Raw genomic sequence first — 12,485 nt, 5'->3', positions numbered from 1 at the left:
ATCATGGAGCATGTGGTGTGGTGATAGGAAACATTTGAGAAGTCATCTCTATCCTTCCACCATTTGGTTCCCCATGATAGAAGTCAAGCCAGTGGATTTGGTACCCAGTGCCTTTTCTGCAGATCCATCCCAGGATGGAATATGTTTTTAAAAGGAGATTTTAAGTCACATTGAAAGAAATCCTCTTGTGTCTGTCTAGTCATGGCAGTACATACCTGCAATTCCAGTATTCAGGGAGTAGATGCAGGGGGATCCAGTATTCAGGATTCCTTGCCAGCCTAGGGGTTTGAGAGCCTTAACATTGAGCCCTTTCTGTTTTTACTGCTATTGTGTTTGGCACATTTTCCTCTTCAGTCAAGGATTACCTTTAACAGTTATTCTAATGTGAAGGAATGCTTTCCAGGTTTTCTTTTATTCTTCTGATGATTTCTTACACCATAATTTGTAAGAGATCTGCTCTTTATTTTTCTGCCTCATTTTTACAATTTTCTTCCTTGCCCACTCTGTCATCCATCTTCAGTTTCTTCTCACTCATCCGTTCACTTTTTTTTTTTTTTTTTTTTTTTACTGTTTACTGCTTTGGGGCTCAAAGGCCAAGTCCTCATGAAAGTATTGATTATAATGATGCCATCTATCTGCCTTCATTCTTTACTTACATCACCCCATTTTTCATTTATTCATAACACCAAAGGCCATCCTTCTTTTCCTGTAGTGGCAATTGCTCTTGTGTTACTGTATTCTGTAGTTCCCTTTTGAACTCAAAGTTACTTTTATCAGTGACTCCAGTATACTGCATTCCTATGGAAAATTACTTTAACCTTGGAAGTTCTATTTTGCTGTTAGTAATAGGTACGGAGTATATCTAAATGAAGATGTGAAATTGTTGTTGACTTTTATTATATTTTTGGAGATCATGTTTCTAATTTTTTTAACTTTAGGATTTAAAGTATTTTTTTATCAAAACCACAGAAGGACATTCTTAAATTCATAGTGGAATTGTCCAATATTCTTTTTGATGGTTTGTATATTCTTTCCTTTTGGTATGGAAGCATGATGCTTTATAGTTAGTCCCTTTATGTAGTGCTGAAATTTTCTTACATAATTGGCTTAATTCATTTTATTTCGAAAAACCAAACAAAGTGCCATTATAGTCACATCCTAATTACTAGTCATGCATCATTCTTTGGGAATAAACCTACCATGTTTTGCACATAGAAGTACAAAAGCCTGTTATGGTTCTGCACTTTGTACCAGTGTTTACAGGGGGCTTCTTAACTAAGACTCATCCCGTTCCTTGGACGTTTTCTTCTGTACTCTACACTCTAAATACAGAGGTTACATGGATCCCTTTAAGACCAGGGAACATGGTGGGGAAATGAGGCTATACTTAACTAAATTACTGTAGAATTAGCCAATTTTCTTTCTCTTCTAGCTTAATGTATAATTATTGAAGATATATCTTGGCTCATTTGCAGTTTTATTTCATGCTCTTTAAACTACCATTGTATTTGAAAGGTCTGTGAAGGGCAGTTTTCTGAAACTGTAAAAACTGTTCATAGGAACATTTTATATAAGTTATATACACATGGAACTTTTGATAGGTTACAGTTCACATGTAACTTTTGATATAGCTTATATACACATAAAACTTTTCATATATAAATGTATATATTTGAAGTGTTCTGGCCCCAAAGCATCTTCTCATGAATTACTACTATTAAAAGGAAAAGCCTAACTGGAAAATCTTATAGGTAGCAGGGTTTTTGTTTTTGTTTTGTTTGTTTCTTTTTGTAGACAGAGTTTCTTTTTGTAGCCTTGGCTGTCCCAGACTTCTTTTGTGAATCCTCATGCCTTTGCCTTTCTGAGTGCTTGGATTACAGCACACCTTGCTTATAGGTAGTTCTTTATAACGACACAATATAGAATAGGATAGAGCATATGAATCAACTGGGTAATTTAGGTGAAGAGGGTTTCTATATTTTAATAATAGAAATTGTACCATAATAAAATGTTACTAAAATCATATTTCTAGTAACATCAAAAACCTTAAAATGCATAGGAATAAATTTAACGAATTTGTGAGACGCATGCAGAATATAAGACTACAGAAAGTTCTTAGCTACTGCTCCAGACCGGACCACTGGTAGAACAAACTGTGTTCCATGAGAAGAGAAACTGGTACATTTCCAGAACTCAACCCCTTAGCCTTTGTTCTGTTGAAAATTTTCTGGTGGCATCCCAATAGTAAGTTTTAGAAGAGAGTATGGTTCTTTGACCTCAAAACAGAAAGAAATATAGCAAAACAACAGTCTGCAGGGCTATAGAGCAACAAGCTTTCTAGAAGGGATTTTAAGACTTATGTGGGGTTCTACCTTGAGTCATTCAATGTCCAGGGCTGACATTGAGCACAGTTTGCCTAAAAGCAGTTACAGCAGGAAGCATGTGGAAGTCCAGAAAGCCTGGGAGGTACGAGACCTCTGGACCTGTCCAATTGGAGGGAACACTTTATCAGCATATTTGATAATGACTTGAATAAAGGCAAAAAAAGAAAACTTTCAGGCTTGAGGGTCACCACCATATGGAAAATAAATATACTGAACATCCCTCTCCACCACAAAAACTAATGCCAGGCTCACTCTTCAGAGAATATTTTGGGGACTGAATAGTACTTAGATAGAATGCCAGAGAAAAAACCCTTAATTTACAGAGCTTCTCAGTCATATAAGGAAGGGAAAGAGGCCCATGCCACCCAAAGTGATCACCTAGCAGCTGATTGCCTGCTGAATTAAAAAACACATAGTCTTAAAAGGGAGGCTATGGGATTTGGAGTAGGTATAATTTCACCTGTATGACATTGAATACAGAACTTAAAAATTAAGGAATAAGAAAATTGGGCAAATTGTTAGGAAAGTGGGAAAATGAATTGATTCCTGAACAGTTTCAGTTATGGATTTCACCTCTACAAGCATAAGTGGATTTGGTGATGATCTTCAACTCTCTAAAGGAAATGAAAGGGGGAAGGGAGATAGACAGGGGAAATGAAAATATGGTCTTAATTAAGAAATATTTGTAAGGAAATGAAAGTGACAAAAAATGTACCATATGGGAATGCTCGAACTGAAAAGTTCAATAACTAAATTGAAAATTTTAATTCATTGGTTTAATAGTATATTGGAGCAGGCAGAGGAATCAGTGAAGTTGAAGGCAGATTTATAAAGAGTATAAATGTACAAGTCTTGGCGTTGCTTTGCTCCTATGAAGCTTGTAAAAATTGTACCATATGTACTTTGCTGTTGTTTAGTTTTCTTAAATAATTTTAGCATAACAGCTTTAATATCATAAGGCCACATTTATTTTAAAAACATTTTTGATATTCTGAGTACAACCCAGACATAAGGCACATGAATAGTTGGTTTGTTTTTTTTTTTTTTTTTCTACAGCTTTTCTCCAAATGAAATGAACTTCTTTTCCCCCTGAGTTTTAAGGAGATCATGAACATACTGGCCTGCTAACATTGGAAGATAGATATTTTTTTCACATAATTAGAAGATGGACTTTAAAACTTTCTTTTAATGCCCTCACTCCTGTTAGATCTCAGCACTTTTTCAAAGTACTGCCCTTGCCTTCAAGAAGCTCATAGGCTTTTGTCACCCACACTTTCGTTTATCATCTCTTTCTCACAGAAAATGGAAGGATATGCTTGTATACAAGTCTCAGCAGAGAACATATTAGAAAAGCAGATCTGACTACTCAGCACTGTAGCTAACTGACCTGTGTGTGAAAGAGAGCCGAAAGCCATTGAGATGATAGCAAACCAAGCTGGAAGGACCATGCTCTGTGACGTATTGCCTAGTAACCATGTTTGGGAAATTAAGAAAACATAGTATATACAGCTTGAGGTCTATTGCAGATGGTTTTTAAGTTGTGACTGAATTTCTGCACTGTGGAGCTCTGATTAACAGCAAGGTAACTGGAATCCCAGAACCTACTAGACCTAGAACTTTACTTCATCTTTCCTTGTAGTGAGGAATTTACCAAGATTGCGTCTGGAGCATTAAGCAGTTAGGATTAGACCTGGTATCTTTTCGATCAGTAGGTTAGTGTAGCGATATACTTGTTAGTTTTATGACTTTATAGAATTTGAAAAAGATACCTCTCTCTCAAGTTTCTTTTCAGGTATAACCAGATGAAGTCTGAGAAGTGGAGGAGGAGAAAAATCCCTCCAGCTTTTAAAAACCCCAACTTCTGGCTTTTTAAAAGACACTCTAAAGAGAACTATATTGAATGTTAATACACAGTTGTTATCAAGTATACAAATTGATTTGCTTTTCTTTTGTGAAATAGTAGATAAAATTATCCTTCAGTGAAATTATGGGATGTTACCTCATTCTCTGTTTGAGAAGAGGTGGGCTCCAAAAACAGTAGCCAGGACCTCTATACCTCTCACAATATACAATGAGTTCTGTCTGCTCTCATTGGTTCACTGACTTTTGTATTTTGTTATGCCACTGCTCTTTTGTGTACCCAAGAAACAAAATTTTGAAAGCAATGTTACGTTTTTGTTCTTGACCTTCCATCTTCTTTGCTGTCCTCCATGAATGGTGGCATCAAGAGTACTGTGCTGCCTTCAAATAGGACTGATAGGTTAGAGAGATCTGCTGATGAGCTGACTGCTCAGTGATTAACTGGCTGCTCTCCCAGAAAACCTGGGTTGGATTCCCATGGTGCTGCATAGCCATCTTAACTGGTGCTGCTGGGGTCCTAAGTCATCACTTGGTGTCTGCTTGCACTGCAGGTACATGGTGCACAGCCATGCAGGCACAACAATGAAGACTCTTGTGAAAAATAGGACTGGAGCCAAAGCACTTTTCAGTTTCTAGCTTGATCTTCAGATCATAAGTCAATTTGATAGGTCTGAGTATCTGGAGCTTATATTACAAAAACAATAATCTTTTCATATCATACATAAAATGATATCATACTGTTCCCCCCTGATGTTCTGATTATTATTTAGCTTATAGTCCAGTTCCCTGTTCCTCCTGCCCCCTTGTTCTGTTCCCCATCCCCTGTCTCCTCCATGACCTTGTGTTGTCATTCTGAGCACTAGTCTAGCACCAGGCTTGCCAGTCCTGCCTGCAGCTGACGGAGAGTTTCTCAAGTACACAATACAACTCCTTGCTGTTGATAAAGTATGGGAAATGCTTTTCAAGTTTATACATATATTTCCCCACATTTATCCTTCTAAAATTATACTCTACACGAAGAGGCAAACTTTAAATAACATACTAAAAACCACTCTTATTATTGTTGTAGATCTCAAGATGGAGAACTTGGACTGTTGCTGTGATGTGGTCCCTATCTTTAAACAAGGAATCCATTTGGCCTAGGAATTCCAAGGAGCTGAGGTTGACCTCGAAGTTCCATTCTAGCTCAGTAATATTGCTTCACACATGTAGCCAAATACTAATATATCCAAGTTTACATGAAGAGCAGTGTGAACCAGATAGCTAATGGAAACAAAGTTCTCTTCGCACTTGGCGTTTGTAGGTTACTTTCCATGACTTTGCTTTGTCAGGGTTTTCATGCATGTGCAGCACTGTCTTTAGCATTACATCATAGACTTTCTCTTTTCAAGGTACCTGTCCTTGGCGCCAGATACACTCATTAGTCATACAAATCTGGGTTATGTTTTTCTAGGAAAATTAATTACTTTATGTTGGCTACATATGGTTAGCTTGTCAGAAGGAAAAGTTTAACATATTTTGGGGTGGTATAATGCAGGCATTTAACCAGCTTTTTTCCCCCGTTCTTTGTGCATAAAATAGTACATTAATATATGCTAGAATTAACATATTTTGTAATATCTCAGCATTGCTTTGCATGAGGGCACTGGAGAATCATTTCCTATGGAACCTGTATAGTGACTGCACCTAATTTCATAATCATAAATGAGAGCCAGTGAAAACCAGAGATGTCATGGATTATCATTCACCTTTTCAGTGGCCATGATTACATGCCCTACATTTGAGGGCATTTTACATGACCTCCTTTGTTCCTTACTATCCTAAAGGATTAAATTCAAAACAGTAGCATCAATACTACCAAGGTATTTCGGTATCTGCCATTGCACTGTTTAAACAGGATTAAAATATAACCAGTAGAAATTAATCTGTTTGGGGTCATGCAATGTATTTTAAGCCAAGTCAAATAATTTTATGAAAGGTAATCGCCATTTAGCCATACTTTTCATGTTAGAGATCTAAAAGCATCAATTCATGTACTACAAGAATGAATTCTATAATGGCAGTGACCCTTTCTCTTTCTATAAGTTTATATTACTTACCCTCTAAAATATATGAAAAATGTCTTTCTTGAGGCTACTTTCTTTTTATTCTACTGTAAAAGATGTTTTTTCTTCTTTTTTAAATATTACAGTTTATTAACTTTGTATCCCTGCTATATCCCACTCCCTCATTCCCTCCCAATCCCCTTTCTCCCTGCCCCTTTTCAAGTCCACTGATTGGGAAGGACCTCCTCCCCTTTTATCTGACCCTGCTTTTTCAGGTATCTTCAGGACTGGCTGCAAAGTCCTCAGCTGTGGCCTAGCAAGGCTGTTCCTCCCTTGGGGACAGATCAAAGAGCCCACCATTGAGTTCATGGTAGAAATAGTCCCTGTTCCCCTTAATAGGGTACCCACTCAGATACTGAGCTACCATGGGCTACATATGAGCTAGAGGTTCTAGGTTATATCCATACATGGTCCTTGGTTGGAGAAACAGTCTTATAAAAGATCCCTGAACCCAGATATATTTGTCCTTGTGGAGCTCCTGTCCTCTCCAGGTCATATTAACTCCCCCTTCTTTCATATGATTCCCTGCATTGTGACGAAGGTTTGGTTAAGAGTCTCAGTATCTGCTTTGATACCCTGCAGGGTAGAGTCTTTCAGGGCCCTCTGTGATAGACTCCTTTCCTGTTACTTGTTTTCTCCTACATCCAATGTCCATCCCATTTGTCTTTGTAAGTGAGGATTGATCATCTCATCCCAGGTCCTCTTTCTTGTTTATCTTCTTTAGGTGTATAGATTTCAGTATGTTTATTCTATCTTATAGGTCTATATAAGTGAGTGTATACAATGTGTGTCTTTCTCCTTCCAGGATACCACACTCAGAATGATCCTTCTAGGTCCCACCATTTACCTGCAAATTTCATGATTTCCTTGTTTTTAATTGCTAAGTAGTATTCCATTGTGTAAAAATACCACAATTTCTGTATCCATTCCTCCATTGATGAACATCTGGGTTGTTTCCAGGTTCTGGCTATTACGAATAAAGCTGCTACAGGCATGGTTGAGTAAATGTCCTTGTTGTATACTTGAGCATCTTTTGGATATATGCCTAGGAGTGGTATAGCTGGATCTTGAGGAATAGGAATTCCTATTGTCTGAGAAAGTACCAGATTGATTTCCAAAGTGGTTGTACCAGTTTACATTCTCACCAGCAGTGGAGTTGGAGGGTTCCCCTTTCTCCACAACCTCTCCAGTATGTGTTGTCATTTGAGTTTTTTATTTTAGACATTTTAATGGGTGTAAGGCAAAATCTCCGGATCGTTTTCATTTGAATCTCTCTGATGGCTAAGGACGTTGAGCATCTCTTTAAGTGTTTCTCTGACATTTTATATTCCTCTACAGAGAATTCTCTGTTTAGCTCGTACCCCATTTTTCAATTGGATTACTTGATTTATTGCTTTTTTAACTTCATAAGTTCTTCATATAGTCTGGATATCAGCCTTCTGTCAGATATAGGGTTGGTGAAAATCCTTTCCCAGTCTGTAGGCTGTCGTTTTTAATATAATTTGTTTTTCATATAATTTTTTATATATTACAATATATTCACTTTGTATCCCAGCTGTAGCTACACACTTGTCCCCTCCCAATGCTGCTCTCCCTCCCCTGTCATCTCCTCCCATTGCCCATTCCCCAGTCCACTGATAGTAGAGGACCTCCTCCATTTCCATCTGACCCTTGCCTATCAGGTCTCATCAGGATTGTCTTGTAGAGTCTTCCTCTTTGGCCTGGTGAGGCTGCTGCCTGGTCAGGGGTTGATGATCAAAGAGCCAAACACTGAATTCTTGTCAGAGATAGCCCCTGCTCCCCTTACTAGGGGGCTCATTTGGAGACTGAGCTGCCACAGGCTACTTCTGTACAGGGGTTTTAGGTTATTTCCATGAATGGTCCTTATTTGGGTTGTCAGTCTCAGAAAAGACCACTAGGCCCAGATTTATTGGTTCTGTTGTTCTTTTTGTGGAGCTCCAGTCTCCTCCAGGTCTTTCTGTCACCCCCTTCTTTCAGAAGATTCCCTGCCCTGTGACCAAAGTTTGGTTATGAGTCTCAGCATCTGCTTTGATACCCTGCTGAGTTGAGTCTCTCAGAGGCCCTTTGTGATAGGCTCCTGTCCTGTTTCCTGTTTCCTCCTTCTTCATATGTCGGTCCCTTTTGCCTTTCTGAATGAACATTGAGCATCTTCCCCAGGATTATCCTTCTTGCTTAGTTTCTATAGGTGTGCATATTTTAGTATGATTATCATACATTATATGTCTAACATCCACTTATAAGTGAGTATATACTGTGCGTGTCTTTCTGCTTCTGGGATACCTCACTCAGGATGATCTTTTCGAGATCCCTCCATTTGCCTGCAAATTTCAGGATTTCCTTGTTTTTAATTGCTGAGTAGTATTCCACTGTGTAAATATACCATAATTTCTGTATCCATCTGGGTTGTTTCTAGGTTCTGGAAATTATGAATAAAGCTGCTATAAACATGGTTGAACAAATGTTCTTGTTGTGTACTTGAGCATATTTTGGATTTATGCCCAGGAGTGGTATAGCTGGATCTTGAGGTAGCACTATTCATAATTGCCAGATTGATTTCCAAAGTGGTTGTACAAGTTTACATTCCCACCAGCAATGGAGAAGGATTCCCCCTTCTCCACATCCTCTCCAGCATGTTTTGTCACTTGAGTTTTTGATCTTAGCCAATCTGATGGGTATAACGTGAAATCACAGGGTTGTTTTGATTTGCTTTTCTCTTATAAATAAAGATGTTGAACATTTCTTTAAGTGTTTCTCAGCCATTCACTATTTCTCTATTGAGAGTTGTCTGCTTAGAGATCCATACTTATCACGCTGCACAAAACTAACGTCCAAATGCATCAATGATCTCAACATAAAACCAGACACACCAAACCTGATAGAGGAAAATATGGGGGACAGCCTTGACCTCATTGGTACAGGAGACAACTTCCTGAAGAGAACACTAGCAGCACAGGCTCCAATATCAACAATCAATAAATGGGACTGAAATTTTCTATAAAGCAAAGGACAATGTTGTCAAAACAAAACGATAGCCTACAGATTGGGAAAGGATCTTCACCAACCCTATACCTGACAGAGGGCTAATATCCACAATATATAAAGAACTCAAAAAGTTAAACAGTAACAAATCAAGTAATCCAATTAAAAGAAGTTATTTTTTAGCTGCGGGTAGTGGTCCATGTCTTTTATTCCAGCAGAGGATTAAAGAGGGAGGCAGGGACAGGTGGATCTCTGTGCATTGGAGGCTATCCTGGGCTATAAAGTGAGTCCAGGACAGCCATGCCAAGGCTACAAGATAAACCTTGTTTGAGGGGGTAAAAAAGTGTTTTTGTTTGTTTTTTTAATAGACAGAAACTGTAAACATTCTTTGAAACCAAAGAAATGGAAAGCATTCATTGTCCTTGTCGACTCTACTTTTTACTAGTTCCGTAGCTTGGCTCTTAGAAACTTGACATGTCTCATGGCTGCAGATAAATTACTATTTATGTTACTGTTGATGAAACCTTAAACACCATGAGGTTTTGGCTCATGTGAAGAAATTCATTCAAAGATGTCCACAGAGAATTCATTGTTTTATTATTTATTTATTGTAAATTCAGAAGGTTGGTCAATATTAAGGTAGTTTACCATCTTTTTAAGTCAGAGTGTTACCAAGGGACTTGTGTATACTGAGCAAGTGTCTACCACTGAGTTACCAGTTCCATTTATTTAAAATAGCAATTAATGACATTGCTACAAGCAAGATTTTCCTGAACAATCCTGACTTTTATTATATCTGTGTTCCTACAGGTTTCATTTAACATCATTTTTTCACCTTTTTTTGTAGGATCCTGGACATGATACTTGATCTCTTCTAACCTTGTTGTAGTCCCTCACTGTTATAGTCCTTGCCTCCTACTTCCTTTGGTATTTGCTGGAAAAACTTCAACAGTCTTACTTACTATTACTGCCCCATCTCTGTTACCAAGGTCTCATATTGCTAATGTATTTCATCAGAGAAAACATCTTAACTGAGGGCTGTTTCAAGCTCCACCTAAGTGGATTTGTACCTCACAGGTAGCTAGAACAGAGGGTATTTGCTTAGTTAAAACGGGACCTTAGTTCTTTCTTATACCTCTAGCCTTCTGTATCCTCAGCAGCAAAACCAAGTCTCCCTCGTTACCTTGTCATGTGACAGACCAGTGCCTTTGTGCTACTGTCTCCTGCTACGCCCATGTTCCCTAACTCTGATTCTGCTAATTTAGTATGTGTCAGGAGTCATTCTCCTTTCTGTGTTTCTGAGGAAAGTCAATTTAGTACAAATTGGGACCTATTTACTCTCCCTCTATCTAACACATACTGTTAGTCAGCAGGGCTTCTGAGGACAGCAATTGCTATTTGAGGCAAACAAACCCTTTTTAGACCTTTCTGAATATGTTTTAAACATGACCCAGTGTATTTCAGTATTGAACAAAGATTATTTAGTGATGATGTGACTGCTTTGTAGTCTATTTCCTGTGTATCCTGTTACATTTCTTAAAACTTTGGGTTTTTGTTTTAATGTTTATTTGATTGCTTAATTAAACTTCCTTGTTTCATTAAAGCTTTCTTTTCATTGCGCATCTGAATTGTTAATTTTGTTTTTGAAGGATGGCTGGATTCCTTACAGAAACAAGCAGAGCTCTCCTCTTCCTGCCATCAGTTTCAGGGGACATATTGCTTCTTCCGTACTGTCATACCAATAAATCATCCCAGATTACTTGCCGAGGTACAGTACTGAAGTATACCATGCATTTTAAAGGAAATCTGCTATTTTCTTTTCAATCAGATGAGCAATGTGAAGAGACTCCGGCCACGGCTCACTGCTATTCTCTTTAAGCTTCAATTTGAAGAGCAGGTGAACAACATCAAACCTGACATCATGGCTGTCAGTACTGCCTGCGAAGAGATCAAGAAGAGCAAAAGCTTTAGCAAGTTGCTGGAACTTGTGTTGCTAATGGGAAACTACATGAATGCTGGCTCCCGGAATGCTCAAACCTTCGGATTTGACCTTAGCTCTCTCTGTAAAGTGAGTTTGTTTTTTTAACACACATATTTGCCTGAACACTTACTCTTAAATGTCAGCACTGATTACATTATTTAAATATTTTTATTTTGATGGGCTCATTATCAAGAACTTGAAATGAACCATGAACTCAAACTTAGAGTGAACTGAGCTAATTTGCTCAACCTCTGAACTAAATCCAAATATTAATTTTCTCTGATCTGCAAATCCAACTGAAGGATTTTGTTTAATAACTAAATTATATCCTAAACCTATGCTTTCTCAAACCAGTGAAATAGAACATCAAAATATGATTTAAGCTTCATATTTATTTAGTTCAGGTACCATCATCTGGTATATTGCTTAGGACTGCTGAATTTTTTGCCTTTTACTATTTTACTATATTCCTCTGCATTGGTTTGCATATGCAGACTGAAAGAAAAATAAGATTTCTTTATGTATGAAAGGAACAGTACTATTTGGAATACACGTATATTCGATCGCATTGATGAGTTGAAAATATTATGAAAACTGAGTGAGTTTACATATTGCTTTATTGTTTTTTTTCCTGGCTTTTCCATACTTGAATTTCTGTGTAGCAAACGTATCTGTGTTGTATAAGAGACCTCTTTACTGGGGTGTGTGCCACTGTAATAACTCCATAAAGATCTGCCTGCCACATATTCTCCTCAGTTACACATCCGAGTAAACCTTGTAACATCTACGCTCTCTGATTAAGGAATTTAATCTTCTATGGTTGGTATCTTGGTAAAGAATGTGAGAATCCTGTTCAGCTTTGTCTGCTAGTTGGTGAATGGCTATTTACAAGGTGGCTTTAGAGTCACCTTCTCCCATAGCTGTCCTTACCTAGGCCTGCACAGGCTTCGGGGCTTCATGTACTTCTCTTTTCCCCCTTTATTTTTCTGCCTTTGTTGCCACAGCTTTCTGTATTTGATTAAGTTCCCTGCTGCAGGTGACACATTTTCTGCAACACAGACCAAAGGCTTGCTGCATCAGTGCAGACTCAGGGTAAAATCCTGGGATGTGTGGTTTACTATGTCATGGAACTAAGGTAGGTCATGGGCATTTACC

The 12,485-nt window shown here is 38.0% G+C and overlaps 1 protein-coding gene across 1 annotated transcript in view; it reads left to right on the top strand.

Moving 5' to 3' along the window:
• Diaph3 (diaphanous related formin 3) overlaps positions 1–12,485 on the top strand; it is a 353,851-nt gene that overhangs the window by 119,928 nt on the left and 221,438 nt on the right. The window contains 1 exon segment of the mRNA XM_055609684.1: positions 11,178–11,417. Coding sequence (XP_055465659.1) covers positions 11,178–11,417 — 240 coding nt within the window.

The sequence above is a fragment of the Psammomys obesus genome, unplaced genomic scaffold (assembly GCF_907164565.1).
Source record: "Psammomys obesus unplaced genomic scaffold, mPsaObe1.curated_primary_1811, whole genome shotgun sequence".
Taxonomy (NCBI): Eukaryota; Metazoa; Chordata; class Mammalia; order Rodentia; family Muridae; genus Psammomys; species Psammomys obesus.
This window is presented reverse-complemented; position numbering and strand designations above follow the sequence as displayed.